At 40.1% G+C, this 20151-nt stretch overlaps 1 protein-coding gene across 1 annotated transcript in view; it reads left to right on the top strand.

Annotated features, from left to right (window-relative positions):
• Positions 1–20151, top strand: part of DNAH8 (dynein axonemal heavy chain 8) — a 353325-nt gene that overhangs the window by 75484 nt on the left and 257690 nt on the right. The window contains exon 21 of the mRNA XM_057494308.1: positions 793–912. Within this exon, the coding sequence (XP_057350291.1) occupies positions 793–912 (120 nt within the window). The remainder of the gene's footprint in view (positions 1–792; positions 913–20151) is intronic.

The raw sequence follows: 20151 nt of genomic DNA, 5'->3' as shown, positions 1-20151 counted from the left end.
TGCTAGATAAATTTTTTAAAACTATATACATTAATACTCAGCTTATAAGTAATAGTTTGACTGTCTTTGGAAGCTCTTTAGTAGGTATGACTTTTAACTAAAAAGGTATCTATTAAGTTAAAAAAATGCTCTGTTTCCTTAACTGCTTTAGGACCTCTTCATTTAGGGTTGCTTTGTTCTTGTCTCTAAATTACTTTGCCTTGAATATGTTAAAATGATTGTTCATCTCCACAATGTAGTTTAGAAAGCAGAATAATTGTAGACTATGGGAAATGGCAGAATGGAGTGCTTACATATTAATAATAATGCATCTACTATTAACTAGATGAAGCTTTCATCTAATTGGAGTCTGTCTATTGATTGCTGACACATTTCCTACATAGAACAAGCATATCTTTTCAGATGTGCTAGTCTGTCTATGGTGGCAACATGGTACAATAGACAAAACTCAAGTCTTGCGAGTCAGATAAACCTAGGTATGATTCTCTGCCTTTCACTAGCATGTGTTCCTCCCGCCCGTTACTTTACTTCTCTGGCACTTGGTTTCTTTAGCTGTAAAACTGGGATAGTAATGATTCCTGGACTGGAATGAGGATGAAAGGCAATAACACATATGAGGTTGCTGAATCAAATGAGTTCCACGTCAAGCTCTCTTTGCTCTCCTTAAATTTCCACCAAATTCTGCCATCTCGGGAGGCGAGTTTCCAGATACAGCCCCCTAAATTAGGTTATAACTCAAGTACATTTTGAATGAAAGAAGAATTTTCTCCCACGTTTTTTTCTTGTTGGTAGATCAGTGACTTGTGTGAAATGCATATCAATACAATTCTAAAGGAGATAGCCAAAACTGTGTTAATTTCCTTGCCCGAAAGTGGTGCTACCAAAGTTGAAGATATGTTGATGCTCAATGAGGTATGTATTCATGTATTTTATCTTAATCATAGAAATACTGGCTCATAAACCTAAAATGTAATTTACAACCTAAAAGTAGAAATTTGTGTCAGAAGCATTTAGACATCCTAGCTTGTTTTGGACATCCTCATGTCCAAAGACTTATAAGGGTTCGACACCTCAAGCCCACAGCCGTGCAGGTAGACATTGTCTTCCTAATGCCCTCATCCTCATGCTGGAGGCTTGTGAGGTTCTGTCAGGGATTCGTAGCTCTTCTTCCTCTGTGCATGCTCCCAGGGCAAGATCACGTATTCTCATGGCTTTAACTATCACATACTTTCTCTTTAATTCATCTAGAAATCTGGGAGTCATTTAGACGCCTTTCCTCACTCCCGGTTCCTAAATCCATTCAGTCTAACGCTTAGCCACGTTTTGCCTTTTACTCACATTTTGCTTGAACTTTTTTGCTTCAGAGGATTTCTCTGTATCTACTACCCTTTTTTTTGGGTCAGGCCCTGAAGGCTCATTTTGAGTTTAGCAGTAAATGTTGTAACCTGTTGTCTCAGTCCCATGTTTGGCCCCATTGTATCCAATCTCCACATTGGCACCAAATACGACGGTGAAACCCCCCAGCTTAGATCTTTCAATGGGGGTGGCATCTAGTCCTACAGGGTAAAAACCTAATAACCTCATCAGTATCTCATTGTACTGAAATTATTTGAATACCCATTTATCCTTCACTGGCTCAAAGGCATAAAGACAAGAACCCTGTCTGATCATTTTTGATGCCCAGCATATAACACAGTTTCTCTCAAAACTACTTTATACCTTGAACTGAACTTTTTTTCCTGCCTGCCTTGTGCTTCCACTAGGCCAGCCCTACTGGCTTGAGTCTCCTTGCCAGGGTCCTTTTCAAGACAACCTAGGGCATGGCTCCATCTCAAGAGGTTCCATCCGGCCCATGGCAATATATGCCTTTGCCCCTCTTTCTATGGAAATGCCGCTGCTGCTTCTCAGGACACCCTGCTTTCCTTTAGGGATTAGGGTAGCCAGACAGCCTGTTGCCTCAGGACTACTTAGGCATGGCCGAGCCCCTCTATCCCACGGCCTCTCCTGCTACCTTTTAAGAACCACCTCTTTTGTAATAGGCGGGATCTTAAAATCATTTGCTCTCAGCATAGGGACCTTTGCTGTAATGGAGACAACACTAAATGACCCATTTCAACATCCTGTTCTCAGAGCATGCAAGTTTAAAATGATTATATAGTTTCTTTTATCATTATTAAATTTTTTTGTTCTTGAGGCTTATTTTCTTTAATGTTAATAGACTTTACAGCAGCTTTTTTATGTTATTATTTTCCAGCTATATCTTTCTCTATTCTTACATTTTCAGCCTTTCTGGATTCTCCTATCTGAAGTTTTTTCTTGTAAAGAACATTTAGCTGGATATTGTTTTTATTTATTTATTTATTTTTATTTTTATTTATTTATTTTTTAGATAATTATTTTTTATTGAAGGGTAGTTGACACACAGTATTACATTACATTAGTTTCAGGTGTACAACATAGTGATTCAACATTTATATAAATGACATTTCTAGGTACCAGCTATCACCATACCAAGCTGTTACAATATCTTGACTATATTCATTACATCCCGGTTACTTATTATTTCACCATTGGAAGTGTGTACATTTTTTTTTTTTTGGTATCACTAATCTACACTTACATGACGAATATTATGTTTACTAGGCTCTCCCCTATACCAGGTCCCCCCTATAAACCCCTTTACAGTCACTGTCCATCAGCATAGCAAAATGTTGTAGAATCACTACTTGCCTTCTCTGTGTTGTACAGCCCTCCCTTTTCTCCTACTCCCCCATGTATGTTAAGGTACTATGTCTTCCCTGTATGTCTGAAAATATTCCGAGGTAAATCCATCTGGCCCGGGGGTTTTGTTTTTTGGTAGTTTTTTGATTACTGCTTCAGTTTCGTTGCTGGTAATTGGTGTGTTTAGATTTTCTGTTTCTTTCTGGGTCAGTCTTGGAAGGTTGTATTTTTCTAGGAAGTTGTCCATTTCTCTTAGGTTTCCCAGCTTGTTCGCATATAGGTTTTCATAGTATTCTCTAATAATTCTTTGTATTTCTGTGGGGTCCGTTGTGATTTTTCCTTTCTCGTTTCTGATACTGTTGATTTGTGTTGACTCTCTTTTCCTCTTAATAAGTCTGGCTAGAGGCTTATCTATTTTGTTTATTTTCTCAAAGAACCAGCTCTTGGTTTCATTGACTTTTGCTATTGTTTTATTCTTCTCAATTTTATTTATTTCTTCTCTGATCTTTATTATGTCCCTCCTTCTGCTGACCTTAGGCCTCATTTGTTCTTCTTTTTCCAATTTCGGTAATTGTGACATTAGACCATTCATTTGGGATTGTTCTTCCTTTTTTAAATATGCTTGGATTGCTATATACTTTCCTCTTAAGACTGCTTTTGCTGTGTCCCACAGAAGTTGGGGCTTAGTGTTGTTGTTGTCATTTGTTTCCATATATTGCTGGATCTCCATTTTGATTTGGTCATTGATCCATTGATTGTTTAGGAGCATGTTGTTAAGCCTCCATGTGTTTGTGAGCCTCTTTGCTTTCTTTGTACAGTTTATTTCTAGTTTTATGCCTTTGTGGTCTGAAAAGTTGGTTGGTACGATTTCAATCTTTTGGAATTTTCTGAGGCTCTTTTTGTGGCCTCGTATGTGGTCTATTCTGGAGAATGTTCCATGTGCACTTGAGAAGAATGTATATCCTGTTGCTTTTGGATGTAGAGTTCTATAGATGTCTATTAGGTCCATCTGCTCTACTGTGTTGTTCAGTGCTTCCGTGTCCTTTCTTATTTTCTGCCCAGTGGATCTATCCTTTCGGATGAGTGGTGTGTTGAAGTCTCCTAGAATGAATGCATTGCAGTCTATTTCCCCCTTTAGTTCTGTTAGTATTTGTTTCACATATGCTGGTGCTCCTGTGTTGGGTGCATATATATTTAGAATGGTTATATCCTCTTGTTTGACTGAGCCCTTTATCATTATGTAGTGTCCTTCTTTATCTCTTGTTACTTTCTTTGTTTTGAAGTCTATTTTGTCTGATATTAGTACTGCAACCCCTGCTTTCTTCTCGCTGTTGTTTGCTTGAAATATGTTTTTCCATCCCTGGACTTTTAGTCTGTACATGTCTTTGGGTTTGAAGTGAGTTTCTTGTGAGCAGCATATAGATGGGTCTTCCTTTTTTGTCCATTCTGTTACTCTATGTCTTTTGATTGGTGCATTCAGCCCATTAACATTTAGGGTGACTATTGAAAGATATGTACTTATTGCCATTGCAGGCTTTAAATTCGTGGTTACCAAAGGTTCAAGGTTAGCCTCTTTAGTATCTTACTGCCTAACTTAGCTCGCTTATTGAGCTGTTATATACACTGTCTGGAGATTCTTTTCTTCTCTCCCTTCTTATTCCTCCTCCTCGATTCTTCATATGTTGGGTGTTTTGTGCTGTGCTCTTTCTAGGAGTGCTCCCATCTAGAGCAGTCCCTGTAAGATGTTCTGTAGAGGTGGTTTGTGGGAAGCAAATTCCCTCAGCTTTTGTTTGTCTGGGAATTGTTTAATCCCACCGTCATATTTGAATGATAGTCGTGCTGGATACAGTATCCTTGGTTCAAGGCCCTTCTGTTTCATTGTATTAAATATATCATGCCATTCTCTTCTGGCCTGTAGGGTTTCTGTTGAGAAGTCTGATGTTAGCCTGATGGGTTTTCCTTTATAGGTGACCTTTTTCTCTCTAGCTGCCTTTAAAACTCTTTCTTTGTTCTTGATCTTTGCCATTTTAATTATTATGTGTCTTGGTGTTGTCCTCCTTGGATCCTTTCTGTTTGGGGGTTCTGTGTATTTCCGTGGTATGTTCGATTATTTCCTCCCCCAGTTTGGGGAAGTTTTCAGCAATTATTACTTCTAAGATACTTTCCATCTCTTTTCCTCTCTCTTCTTCTTCTGGTACCCCTATAATATGGATATTGTTCCTTTGGATTGGTCACACAGTTCTCTTAACATTGTTTCATTCCTGGAGATCCTTTTATCTATCTCTATGTCAGCTTCTATGCGTTCCTGTTCTCTGGTTTCAATTCCATCAATTGCCTCTTGCATCCTATTCATTCTGCTTATAAACCCTTCCAGAGTTTGTTTCATTTCTGCGATCTCCTTTCTAGCATCTGTGATCTCACTCCGGACTTCATCCCATTTCTCTTGCGTATTTCTCTGCCTCTGTGTTCAGCATGTTTATGATTCTTATTTTGAATTCTTTTTCAGGAAGACTGGTTAGGTCTGCCTTTCTCTCTGGTGTTGTCTCTGTGATCTTTGTCTGCCTGTAGCTTTGCCTTTTCATGGTGATAGGAATAGTCTGCAGAGCTGGGACGAGTGACGGCTGGAAGGACTTCCCTTCTTGTTGGTTTGTGGCCCTCCTCTCCTGGGAGAACAGCGACCTCTAGTGGCTTGTGCTGGGCAGCTGTGCGCAGACAGCATTTCTGCTCCCTGCCCGGCTGCTATGGAGTTTATCTCCGCTGTTGATGTGGGCGTGGCCTGGTTCGGGCTTCTCCTCCAAAGTGGTGGAGTCGCGTTGGAGGGGGAGCGGCCTGGAGGCTTTTTATCTCCGTAAGGGGCCTCCCTGCTCCCTGCAGCCCAGGGGTTAGGGTGCCCAGAGATCCCGGATTCCCTACCTCTGGATTAAGTGTCCCGCCCTGCCCCTTTAAGACTTCCAAAAAGCACCTGCCAAAACAAAACGACCACAAAAAAAAAAAAATGGTCGCTCGCTTTTCTGGTGTCCCCTGGTGCCAGGCCACCGGTGCCTGCTCACTGTTCTTGCTGCCCTGTTTTGCTAGTATCCAGGGCCCTGCACTCTGGCCTGGATGGCTGTGGCTGGGTGTTTGGCAGTCCTGGGCTCCGTCTCCCTCCCGCTCTGCCTGCTCTTCTCCCGCCGGGAGCTGGGGGGAGGGGCGCTCGGGTCCCGCCGGGCCGGGGCTTGTATCTTACCCCCTTCACGAGGCGCTGGGTTCTCTCAGGTGCGGATGTGGTCTGGATATTGTCCTGTGTCCTCTGGTCTTTATTCTAGGAAGGGTTGTCTTTGTTAGATTTTCATAGATATATGTGGTTTTTGGAGGAGATTTACACTGCTCTACTCACGCCGCCATCTTCCGCCCCTGGATATTGTTTTTAATCTACCCTGAAAAATCTCTTGTTTTTTAAAAAAATTTTTTGTAGTTGTGTCTATTTACATTTATTCTAACTATCAATGTATTTGGATGACCTTCTATTCTCTACCCTCTTAGTATTTTTTATTTATCTGAATTTAATTATCTATTTCTAGAAGTTTTTTTTTATTCTTTTTCAATTATCTCTTCTTTTTTATATAATCTTATTCCTTTCTTGTGTTTTTGATTCTATTTTTTACTTTTACATTTAAAATATATCTTATAACAATTTCACTATCTGAAGAAATTGGAGGGTATTATTCTACTCGTTGCTGCTTCTGCCAATTTTTGCTCAGAGTGGCCTGTTTCTTAGTGTTTTTACTAGCTTGAATTGTGAGCTAATGCACACATGTGCATTTGGTTGAAACCTGTCCATTTTTATTTGCTCCTGCATGGTACCTACGAATTTTACCAAATCAGGACTGCTTCATGTTAGTTTCCCAGAAAATAGAATTTCTAAAACTACAAGGTGGAATAAACTCAAGCCTTAAACCTGTGCATGGGCAAGCTAGTCATTGTAGACTCCCAAGGGAGAACTTGTCCCTCCACCCCAGAGGCTCAACCAAGATAGTTAACTTTCCTTGAGACCATAGCCATTGATTTGCCTGATGTTATGGGGGGAGTGGAGGGCGAGGGGTAGCTCTCAGTTCCAGCCTCCTACCCTTGTGAGGGGTCCAAGGCCATTTTGGACATTTTGCTCATGGAAACCAAAAATCCCCAGAGATGTCATGGCTTCAGTTTACTTTTTTTCCTTTAAAAATGGTCATTGCTATCTGGGCACCACCACCCCCACCCCCAGAGCTCACTGTCCTCCCTGCAGCTTGGCCAGTCCTTGCCAAAGGGCAGCAACTTGAGGTTGGAGGCAGCTTACTTTTCATTTTCAGCCCATGTTTCTTTTCTTTTGCTAAGACATAATCGTATGTAGCAAAGTGTACAAATCATAAAAGCACCATTCAGTGAATGTTTACATATGAGGCACCCCTGTAACCACCTCCAAGGTGAAGATCTGGAACACTTCCTTCGCCACAAATGATTCCGTCATGCTCCATCTCAGGCAGTCACCAGAAGCAATCACCCTTTGACTTTGATCTCTGTATATTGGTTTGTTCTGTCTTGAATTTCATGCGAATGGAATCAGCAGCATATGGTCTTTATGTCTGGCTTATTATGCTCAGTATTAGTCTGTGAGATTCATCTTTGCAGTAGTGTGAAGCAGTTCTTTTGTTCTCATTATTGTATAGCATTCTACTGTATGAGTACTATAATTTATCCATTCTACGGCGGAGGGTGTTTGGATGGTTAATGGATTTGATAATACACTGCGTGTTCTTGGCCATGTTTTTTTGTGGACTTAAGCACTTATTTTTGTGGACATATTCCCTGAAGTGAATTGCTGGGTCCTAGGTTGTGAGTATATTTGGCTTGTACAGAAACTATCTTTTTAGAGTTGGTCTGTTTGAATTAGGGGCCAGACAGGTTCACACATTGCATTTGATTGATGTGTCTTCGAAGTTTCTTATTGTCATCCCCCTGCCCATTTTTTGCTTGCAAAATTTTTGTTATGTAAAAAATATGTAACATAAGTTATCATTTCAACCATTTTAAAGTGTACAGTTCAGTGGCATTAAGCACATTCACAATGCTGTGTAACCATCACCACTATCTAATTTCCAGAATATTTTTATCATTCCAAACAGAAACTCTGTACCCGTTAAGCAATGATTCTCCTTTCCTCCCTCCCACCAGTCCCTGGTAACCTCGATTCTCCTTTCTGTCTATGCATTTGCCTATTCCAGGTACCTCAGAAAAATGGAATCATACAGTATTTGTCCTTTGGGGCCTGGCTTATTCACTTAGCATAATGTTTCCAAGGTTCATCCACTTGTAGCATGTATCTGAATTTATTCCTTTTTATGACTGAGATGAGTAATGTTCCATTCCAGAGATATGCCACATATTGTTAATCCATTCATCTGTTGATAGACATTGGGTTGTTACCATGTTTTATCTACTGTGAATAATGCTGCTATGAACATTGGTGTGTAATTAACTGTTTGAGTCCCTACTTTCAATTCCTTTGGATATGTACTTCACAGTGGAATTGCTGGATCATATGGTAATTCTATATTTAATTTTCTGTGGAGCCACTAAACCTTTTCTATTGTGGGTGCACCATTTTACATTCTCATCAGCAATGAACAAGGGTTCCAGTTTCTCCAAAAATCTGCTGATGCTTCTTATTTTCTGTTTAAAATTTTGAGAAAAATTTTTCATAGTAGCCATCCTAATGAATGTGAAGTGATATATATATGTGAAGTGATATCTCATTGTGATTTTGATTTGCATTTCCCTGATGACTACTGATGTTGAGCACCTTTTCATGTGCTTATTGGCCACTTATATATTTTCGTTGGAGAGATGTCTATCCAAGTCCTTTTCCACCTTCCTTCTTTCAATACTTTTTATTTGTTGAATAAATGGGATCGTTTGTCCCATAGAATATTCCATGTTGTAGATTTTGCTGATCCCATCCTAGTAGTGTGATTTAAAATGTTAACATATTTCTCTGTCTCCTAAATTTCCTGTAAATTTAATTAGATCTAAAGGCTAGATTCAGTTCAGGTTCAATTTCTTTGTCTCTTTTCAACAGAATAGTTCACAGGTGATGCTGTGTATTTCCTGCTGCAGTACATCAAGAAGCACACATTAGATTGTTTCCCTTTTAGTGATAATGAGGTTTATCAGTGGCTTCGGGGCCAGCTTTATCCATCATTATAAAGTTTCCCACCAACTTTTCACCTAAAGATTTCACCTCAAGATTTTAACAGCCTTATTTATTGTTGCCCAGAATCACTATTTTGTTGGATCTTACAAAATGTTGATATTCTAAGTTTAACATTTATGGATAAAATATTTGTATGAAGAGGAAATTTCCCTCATTAACTGTTTGGTTTCTCTGAAATAACATTTATACAGAAAAGTCAGGTTTAATGCACCAGTTTTCTAAAAAATGAGTTGGCTCACTAGCAACTTAGAAAATTGCCAGTTTTAAATTGTTTAAATATAGTTACAAATTTATGGATTATTGCATAATTGAAGGATTTGGTCCATTGCAGTCATTATTCTTTCTGACATTTCAATTTTCCCATCTTTGTCCAGTGTAATCCTTCAGGCTGGTATCTATGCTTTGGATATGACTTAAGTAGTCTTTGAAAGCTTCCATGCCTTCTGGAGCTGTAAGATATCTTAGGCTTATCTTATATATTTCCTGCCTGAGATCTGAGACCACCTTTTTCTCTATGAGCACTCATTCTTTTCTGTGTTAATAGTGGAAAATGATATTTGGAGATTACAATCTGGGTGCTAGGAAAGACTATGATTTTTAGCTTTTAGCCATTATAGTAGCATCTCTTTGATTGGGGTACTATTTCTTGAGTTGGTAAATTTGCACGTTATTTTCTTTCTACTTTAGTAAGTGTGCATTTAACTCTTTGACGCTCTACCACTCCTCCCCTGTCGTATCAATATAGTGATAAAATTAGTTTTAGTTAAACAGTAACTGTAAATAGCAACATTTTATTATACCTATATAAATATTAGCCAATGCTGAAACAGGTAGTGTACATGTAATATATCTTTTCTTATACAACTTTTTTTTTCCCAAGGTTTCTAATTTGTTTTCACATTGTCTTTCAATACCCTATTATATCAGAGTTCTATATCCCCTCTACCCCAAGAGACCTACTCAGAGACCTCTGAAACCCTGTATCAACCTGGGTTGATTACTCTCCCAGTCAGCTGGGATTCTTCCTGCTTGCTCTATTTCCTGGATTCCATAATATTTGAGGAGGGAGAGCCCTTCCAGTGCTGTATTGCTCTTTTCTCAGCAACTGAAATTTTCTAAAGAAGAAATCTCCTGTTTCCTGCCTGGAGGCTAAGGGTAATTTCCTGCCTGCCATTTTTCTTTTTGCTCATCCTAGAATCCGACTATATACACTTCATACCAGGTCTTACTTATAAATGAACAGAATACAAAGGAACATGGAAATCCTTATGCAGGTTTTCTTCTTTTTGTCCCATTTACAATGGAAATCCTCTTCTATTGGCATGTCCTTATAAATGTTCTGACACTATCAACTGCTCAACAGGGAGGAATTCACACTACCCGAGAGAAATTACTTTGCACGCATGAACAAAGAACTTTTATATGCGTGGAAAGAGAAACAGATCACACAAACGAGGGAAATTGGTCTAGATTCAGAGTGACAGTGTGAGTGTGGTGGTTGCACTGATGAAAGAAAGAAGAAACTGTTATTGTTAGATAAGTAATAAGTCTTAATACTATAAGGTGAGGTACAGGAGATGGAATTTTTGAAGAGTGTCTTTACCAGTCAGTATGCCCCAGTCACTTGCACCAGAGGGATCTAAGGTCTCATAATATGTGGGCAGCCTTCCCACAAATCTGTCATGAGGTGCGCCATTATAATGAAGGCACAATAACCTTTGTAAAGACCAGGCAAGTCAGGTAATACTGGGCAGAAATCAGTTTTAGAAATATGCCATGCATAATGCTAATTTTTTGGAGCAAGGTTATTTTTGGTCAACCAGTGGTTTCAGACCATATCTAGGAGCCTGGGCTGTTTATGGTCAGGGCAATGTTCCTTGGCTTAGAGCATTTAACCATAGTTTTAGAACAGATTATGTTAATTATTAAAAAGCTATCATCCACCAGCCTCAAATTGGACCTTCTACAATGCTGGAGCTGGAACTCTGCCAACTACATTTATCCTTGGCCAGCTGGTTTCCTTTTAGGCTTTGCCAACAGCGGTACTCAAAGGAGGGTGGAGGAGAGAGAAGGGACTTGCTCTTTCCTGTTTTGCCTCCTGTTCCTGATACTGTTACACGGGCGACAGCTCTTCACCTTGGCAGTGGCAGTTAGTCCCAGGCCCTAGCTTTTTCCAGCCCTTCCAGAACCAACCTCTTGTGCCTTTCTGACATACCAGCACCATGGGCTCTTTATCTGAGCTCATGAGCAGCAGCGTTAGCTGGTCAGCTCCCCCGCTTCCCAACTCCAGGCTCTAATAACTCCAGTCTCTAACCCTTGCCCCTCCACATGCCAGGAATAGTAGCTGCTTCCTGCAATTACTATCCCTGTGTGACCTCAGAGTCCCCTTTTTCCTTTTAACAGCTCTTTAATCAATTCTCTATATTAAAATCTCTCACTGTTGATTAAAAATAGCTGGTGTGGCATCTGTTTTCCTGACTGGACTCTGAGCAACATCTGTATCTCGATAGGCATACAAATGGAATAGAAAACAGAAAACTATGATCCAAATTATGATAGGAAAACACATATTTTTTCCTATCCTATATGGGAAAATACATTAAGTGGTATTAAAAATTATACCAGTAAAGTCAACTTGGCTCCACAGGGAGAGAAGGTAGCTTAGAGGTTTCCAGAGCTGTGGAGATGGGGGAAAGGGGAGACTGCTAATGGGTATGGGGATTTTTTTTGCAGTAATTAAAATATCCTGGAATTAGCAGCGATAGTTGCATAACTGCAAAAATGCTAAAAACTAATGAACTGTATACTTTACAAGGGTAAATTCTGTGATATATGAATTAAATCTCAATTTTTAAAATAGGAAAAGAAACGGAAAATCAATTTGACTGTCTTCTGGTTTGTCCCTGGGCTGCTCTTCAGTATTTCAGTCTGTTCTTCACTGATTATAAGAATGGTCTTAATTTTCAAGGACTAGTGAGTCTTCCCAAGAGAAGGGGTCCATATAGGAAAAGATGTTTTACTTTATGTGGCCTCAGCTAGCAGTGACAACATATAGAGGAAGTTTTTGCAGTGGCATTATTTTGCCACTTGTTGAACAGAAGAAGGTGACTGGGTCACTGGGTTGCTGGCTGACACAGGAAATTTCTCTGCAGTGGAATGTGTATGTTTAAGTTTCTTATCCCAGGCATTTATGGCAGTGTAAGTTGTCATAATCATTTGGAATGATCCAATATAGCAAGGATCCGGTTTAGGCAGTAGGATGGAGCTGGGGATATTATGTATGGTGCAGTACCATTGAAGATCTCAGCAAGAAGCCACAATTGTGGGACGTCATCAACACTACTGGGGCTGAAGGAGCCAGGGGAGGAAGCAGTGTTTTTAGAGCCCAGTAAAAGCTGGAGTAAAAGCATGAGGGGGGGTTCTATCCTGTAGGAGCTGAACTCATGAAGACACAGCCTGTACCAGAGATGTGGCCTCCAAGCAAGGAGGGAGTGGGAAAAAAATGCCCCAGCCTTTCCCTCCTGTAGCTCTCCTAGCTTCTGCTGGTGTTTCCATTGGATCAAACCCGACTGGAAGTCAGAATATAAGGCTACTCCAGAAGCCAGTTTCCCTCTGCTTAGAGCAGGGCAGAGAAGAGCTGAGAATGGGCTGGCCTGGGGCAAAAGGAGAATAATCAACCCCTGGAGTGTCTGGCAAGATGGTCTTTACAGAGTTGCAGGGATTATTGATAGTTTTCAAATCAAAGTCATATAAATAATTTTCAGTCCAAGCTCTTGATACATTGTTGACTGCCTATGCATTAATCTTTTCCTTCCTTCTGGTCCCCTGTTCCCACCTCTTTTCAAATGCCAGGTCCCCCAAATGGGCTCTAGATGCCCTGCCTTGTTGCTATCTTGTCGGCATTTCTCCACCAGTCTTCCTCCCTCTCTTCTCTATCTTCAAATCGTCCTCTCCACTGGACCCCTCCCACCAACAGTGGACCCCTCCCACCAGCAGTGGACCCCTCCCACCAAAGTGTTTCTTTGCCAACAAACCAGAACCTTCCTGTATCTCCCTTCACTTCTCATTCACAACCAAATTTGCCACATTCTCACATGTGCTGCCTTCACTTTACCATCTTTCATTTTTCATTACCATTTTCTTTCCCCAGTTGCTGGCTCAAATCGTTTTTGGCAGTTACTATTTTTTTTTGGCCAAATATTTATTTTTTTTAATTAATTAATTTAGTTGTCATTAATCTACAATTACATGAAGAATATTATGTTTACTAGGGTCCCCCCTCACCAAATCCCCCCCACAAACCCCATTACAGTCACTGTCCATCAGCGTAGTAAGATGCTGTACAATCACTACTTGTCCTGTCTGTGTTGCACATCCCTCCCTGTGCCCACCCCAGGCACTATACATGCTAATCGTAATGCCCCCTTTCTTCTTCCCCACCCTTATCCCTCCCTTCCCTCCCTTTCTCCCCTGACCCTTTCCCTTTGGTAACTGTTAGTCCATTCTTAGGTTCTATGATTCTGCTGCTGTTTTGTTCCTTCAGTCTTTCTCTGTTCCTATAGTCTTTGGGTTTGAGGTGAGTCTCTTGTAAGCAGCATAGAGATGGTTCTTGCTTTTTTATCCATTCAATTATTCTGTGTCTTTTGATTGGTGCATTCAGTCCATTTACATTTAGGGTGATTATTGAAGGTATGTACTTATTGCCATTGCAGGCTTTAGATTCATGGTTGCCAAAGGTTCAAGGTTAGCTTGTTTACTACCTTACTGTCTAACTTAACTCACTTATTAAGCTATTTTAAACACTGTCTGATCATTCTTTATTTTTCTCCCTTCTTATTCTTCCTCCTCCATTCTTTATATGTTGGTTGTTTAATCCTGTGCTCTTTTGTGCTTCCTTTAACTGCTTTTGTGGGTAGTTGATTTTATATCCATTTTTTTGCCTTTAGTTAGTATTTGGTTGGTCTGCTTTCTTTGGTGTGATTTTATTTTTTCTGGTGACATCTATTTAGCCTTAGGAGTGCTCCCATCTAGAGCAGTCCCTCTAAAATACCCTGTAGAGGTGGTTTGTGGGAGGCAAATTCCCTCAACTTTTGCTTGTCTGGGAATTGTTTAATCCCTCCTTCATATTTAAATGATAGTCGTGCTGGATACAGTATTTTTGGTTCAAGGCCCTTCTCTTTCATTGCATTAAATATATCATGCCATTCTCTTCTGGCCTGTATTGTTTCTGTTGAGAAGTCTGATGATAGCCTGATGGTTTTTCCTTTGTAGGTGACCTTTTTCCTCTTTCTAGCTGCCTTTAAAACTCTGTCCTTGTCCTTGATCTTTGCCATTTTAATTATTATGTGTCTTAATGTTGTCCTCCTTGGGTCCTTTCTGTTGGGAGTTCTGTAAACTTCCATGGTCTGATCGATTATTTCTTCCCTCAGTTTGGGGAAGTTTTCAGCAATTATTTCTTCAAATATACTTTCTATCCCTTTCTCTCTCTTCTTCTTCTGGTACCCCTATAATGCAGATATTGTTCCTTTTGGATTGGTCACACAGTTCTCTTAATATTGTTTCATTCCTGGAGATCCTTTTATCTCTCTCTGCATCAGCTTCTATGCATTCCTGTTCTCTGGTTTCTGTTCCATCAATGGCCTCTTGCATCTTATCCATTCTGTTTATAAATCCTTCCAGAGATTGTTTCATTTCTTTAATGTCCTTCCGGACATCATCCCTTAGCTCTTGCATATTTCTCTGCAGCTCCATCATCATGGTTATGAGCTTAATTTTTAATTCTTTTTCAGGAAGACTGGTTAGGTCTATCTCCTTCTCAGAGTTTGCCTCTGTGATCTTGGTCTGTATCAATTTCTTCTGCCTTTTCATGTTGATAGATATATTTGTGGGGAGCTGGCGCGTGCGTTGGGTAAGAGAAAGTCCCTTCTTGCCAGTTTGTGGCCTTCCTCTCCTGGGAGAACAGCGGCCTCTAGTGGCTTGTGCTGGGCAGCTGAGTGCAGACAGCACTTCTGATCTTGCCCAGCCGCTATGGAGTTTTGCGCTGCAGTTGCTGTGGGCATTGGCTGCCTCAGGCTGCTTCTTTAATATGGTGGAGCCACATCCGAGGAGGAACAGGCAGGAGGCTGTTTATTGCAGTGAGGGGCCTCCACGCTGTGCTGCGGGGGTTCAGGTGCCCAGAGTTCCCCATGATTCCCAGCTGCTGGGCTAAGTGTCCTGGGGCATTTCCGTCCAGCCGTGGGGTCCCTGTCCCTTTAAGACTTTCAAAAAGCACTTGCTTTTCTTTGTCCCAGGTGCGCCAGCTGCAGGACCCGCTCACAGGTCTTACTGTCCTGTTTCCCTAGTTTCCAGCACCCCACGCACACACTGTGTGTCTGTGCTCTGGTGTGGATGGCTAGGGCTGGGTGTTTAGCAGTCCTGGGCTCCCTCTCCCTCCCTGCTCCGACTCCTCTCCTACCGCCAGGAGCTGGGGTGAGGGGTGCTCGGGTCCCGCCGGGCTGGGGCTTGTATCTTACCCCCTTTGCCAGGCACTGGGTTCTTACAGGTGTGGATGTAGTCTGGCTGTTGTCCTCTGTCTTCTGGTCTCTCTTTTAGGATTAGTTGTATTTGTTATATTTTCAAAAATATATATGGTTTTGGGAGGAGATTTCCGCTGCTCTACTCACGCCATCTTGGTTCTCCCAGCAGTTACTATTTTTAACAGCTTTATTGAGATACAGTTCACATATCATACAATTCACCCACTTAGGGTGTACAATTCAGTGGTTTTAGTTTATGAGAGTTATACAGCCATCACCACAATTTTCGAACATTTCATCATCCCAAAAGAAATCCCACATTCATTAGCAGTGGTTCCCCATTTCTTCTCAACCCTGCCAGCCACAGGCCACCACTAATCTATTTTCTGCTTCTATAGATTTGCCTGTTCTGGATATTTCATACAAATCGAATAATACAGTATATACATGGTGTTTTGTGACTGACTTTTTTCACTTAGCTCAGTGTTTTCAAAGTTCATTCACAATGTCCCATGGATCAGTACTTCTTTTTTTTTAATTGCTTAATAATAATGCATTGCATGGATATACCACATTTTAGTGATACATTCGCCAGTTAATGGGTACTTGGGTTGATTACAGTTTTTAGTCATTAGAAGTACTGCTTTGAACATAAAGGTACAATTTTTTGTAAGGACATGTTCTCATTTCCCATGGATAGGTATCTAGGAGTAATCAGACTGTTTTCCAAAGCATCTGCATTACTTTACATTCCCACCAGCAGTGTATGAAGATTCCTGTTTCTCTACATCCTTACCCACACTTATTTGTCTTTTTGATTATAGCCTTCCTGCTGGGTGTGAAGTGGTATCTCATTGTGGTTTTGATTTGCACTTCCATAATGGTTAGTAATGATGAGCATTTTTTAACCTTTTGTATACCTTCTTTCATAAATATCTGTTCAGATCCTTTGTTCATTTCAAAGCTAGGTTATTTGTCTTCTTATTTTCTAGTTTTAATTGTTTATGTGTTCTAGAGACTAGTCCTTTATCAGACATATGATTTGCAAATTTTTTCTCCCACTTTGTTTGTTGTCTTCTCTCTTCTTTTGATATTGTCCTTTGAAGCCCAAAAGTTTTTGATTTTGATGAAGTCCAATTTATTTTCTTTTTCTTTTGTTGCTCAGCTTTTTGTGTCATATATAAGAAAACTTTGGCTCATCCAAGGTCACTAAGATTTATGCCTATGCCTTCTTTTCAGAGTTTTCTAGTTCTAGCTCTTACACTTAGGTCTATGATTCATTTTGAGTTAGTTTTTGTGTATGGTGCAAAGAAAGGTCCAATTACATTCTTTTGCAAGTGAATATTCAGTTATCCCAACACCAGTTGTTAAATCCCACTGACTTAATTATTATATTGTATTGGAAACATAAAGAAAAATTTACATGGCAGCCTCCCATTATTCCTGTGTGTGTGTTCTTTTTAAAAAATTATGTTATTCTGAGAAGCTACTGGAGATACCAGGGGAGGGCCATGATAAGCATATGTGTCCAGTCTGTTCTGTTTAACCAGTAGTGTCTGGCTCCTTTCTTAGGGGATTTCAGAGCAAGTGGGGGTGGGTTGGGTTGGTGGTATATATAAACATATGTGTCCAATTTTCCATGATCAGCTGGAAGTGTCCACTTGCTTAACACTTGTTTTCCCTGCTAGACCAAAGCAACTCTCAGCCACACCAGTGTCATTCCCATGTTTAGCACTGTGTTGGAAAAGTTAGAAAGGATGAAATGTGTGAATGATGGAGTGAGCTTTAGGAGTTGGCAGGGTTGGGGAGGGTCAGAGGCTGTCTTCAAGTAGAAGGAACACCGTTTTCCCAAGACTGAGAAAAGATGAGGATGGGTTCAGGTACAAATAAGGTGGCATAAATGGGACTGGCAATCTCAGAAGTATCTCTCTCCATCCAGTAGCCGAGAAAGGAAGGTATGGTGGCAGGACCTTGGGAACCTGGGGCCTCCGAGACTTGTGTGGAGAGAGGTTTGCACACACAGGCTTGGTTCCTCCACAGAAATGGTCTTGAAGGCCCAAGTTGGCTACTCCCTTTTAATTTTCTCTTTCCTAAAATATTTGAATGTTGTAGACACATCTAAAGACCTGTTCAATTTTCTAAGCTGGTTTTCTTTTCTGAATTGAACTAATTCTCTACTTCTTCCTAAAGCCTGCACTGACTTAGAAAAGTTCAGAAAGGCAAAACACAGGCATGTAGAATCAGACAAAGCTTGTTTCAAATCCATTTTTCACCACCCATTGTGTGACCTCAGACAAATGTATTCTTTCTGAGCCTCAGTTTTCTCATCTGTGAAATGGGGATAATAATATTACTATCCCAAGTTAGGTAACATTTAATTAAATGAGTTAAAACACATAAAGCTGTTGAATTGATGCCTAGCTTCCAGCACTACACACACTGAACAAACTTATCTCATTCGAATCTCCAAGCAACACTTTGGATTGTCATTTTATTTATTTATTTATTCATTATTTTGGTATCATTAATCTACAATTACATGAGGAACATTATGTTTACTAGACTCCCCCCATCACCAAGTCCCCCCCACAAACCCCATTACAGTCACTGTCCATCAGTGTAGTAAGATGCTGTAGAATCACTACTTGTCTTCTCTGTGTTGCACATCCCTCCCCGTGCCCACCCCATTATACATGCTAATCATAATGTCCCCTTTCTTTCCCCCACCTCCTTATCCCTCCCTTCCCACCCATCCTCCCCAGTCCCTTTCCCTTTGGTAACTGTTAGTCCATTCTTGGGTTCTGTGATTCTGCTGCCATTTTGTTTCTTCAGTTTTTTCTTTGTTCTTATACTCCACATATAAGTGAAATCATTTGGTACTTGTCTTTCTCCACTTGACTTATTTCACTGAGCATAATACCCTCTAGCTCCATCCATTTTGTTGCAAATGGTAGGATTTGTTTTCTTCTTATGGCTGAATAATATTCCATTGTGAATATGTGCCACATCTTTATCCATTCATCTACTGATGGACACTTAGGTTGCTTCCATTTCTTGGCTATTGTAAATAGTGCTGTGATAAACATAGGGGTACATATGTCTTTTTCAAACTGGGCTGCTACATTCTTAGGGTAAATTCCTAGAAGTGGAATTCCTGGGTCAAATGGTATTTTTATTTTGAGTTTTTTGAGGAACCTCCATACTGCTTTCCACAATGGTTGAACTAATTTACATTCCCACCGGCAGTGTAGGAGGGTTCCCATTTCTCCACAACCTCACCAACATTTGTTGTTGTTTGTCTTTTGGAAGGTGGCAATTCTTACTGGTGTGAGGTGATATCTCATTGTGGTTTTAATTTGCATTTCTCTGATGACTAGTGATGTGGAGCATCTTTTCATGTGTCTGTTGGTCATCTGAATTTCTTCTTTGAAATTTGCTGAACTGTCTGTTCAGCTCCTCTGCCCATTTTTTAATTGGATTATTTGCTTTTTGTTTGTTGAGGTATGTGAGCTCTTTATATATTTTGGATGTCAACCCTTTATCGGATCTGTCATTTATGAATATTTTCTCCCATACTGTAGGATACCTTTTTGTTCTATTGATGGTGTCCTTTGCTGTACAGAAGCTTTTTAGCTTGATATAGTCCCACTTGTTCATTTTTGCTTTTGTTCCTCTTGCCTGGGAGATATGTTCATGAAGAAGTCAGTCATGTTTATGTCCATGAGATTTTTGCCTATGTTTTTTTCTAAGAGTATTATGGCTTCATGACTTATATGCAGATCTTTGATCCATTTTGAATTTACTTTTGTGTATGGGGTTAGACAATGATCCAGTTTCATTCTCTTACATGTAGCTGCCCAGTTTTGCCAACACCAGCTGTTGAAGAGGCTGTCATTTCCCCATTGTATGTCCATGGCTCCTTTATCATATATTAATTGACCATATATGCTTGGGTTAATATCTGGAATCTGTATCCTGTTCCATTGGTCTGAGGGTCTGTTCTTGTGGCAGTACGAAATTGTCTTGATTATTGTGGCTTTGTAGTAGAGCTTGAAATTGGGAAGCAAGATCACCCCCCACTTTATTTTTCTTTCACAGGCTTGCTTTGGCTATTCGGGGTCTTTCATGGTTCCATATGAATTTTAGAACTATTTGTTCCAGTTCATTGAAGAATGCTGTTGGTGTTTTGATAGAGATTGCATTGAATCTGTAGATTGCTTTAGGCAGGATGGCCATTTTGACAATATTAATTCTTCCTAGCCAAGAGCCTAGGATGAGTTTCCATTTGTTAGTGTCCTCTTTAATTTCTCTTAAGAGTGTCTTGTAGTTTTCAGGGTATAGGTCTTTCACTTCCTTGGTTAGGTTTATTCCTAGGTATTTTATTCTTTTTGATGCAATTGTGAATGGAATTGTTTTCCTGGTTTCTCTTTCTGCTAGTTCATTGTTTGTGTATAGGAAAGCCACAGATTTCTGTGTATTAATTTTGTATCCTGCAACTTTGCTGAGTTCCGATATTAGTTCTAGTAGTTTTGGAGTGGAATCTTTAGGGTTTTTTATGTACAATATCATGTCATCTGCAAATAGTGACAGTTTGACTTCTTCTTTACCAATCTGGATTCCTTGTATTTCTTTGTTTTGTCTAATTGCCATGGCTAGGACCTCCAGTACTATGTTGAATAACAGTGG

Source organism: Manis pentadactyla, chromosome 16 (genome assembly GCF_030020395.1).
Source record: "Manis pentadactyla isolate mManPen7 chromosome 16, mManPen7.hap1, whole genome shotgun sequence".
Lineage (NCBI taxonomy): Eukaryota > Metazoa > Chordata > Mammalia > Pholidota > Manidae > Manis > Manis pentadactyla.
The sequence above is the reverse complement of the archived record's forward strand: the minus strand, read 5'-3'. Positions and strand labels throughout refer to the sequence as shown.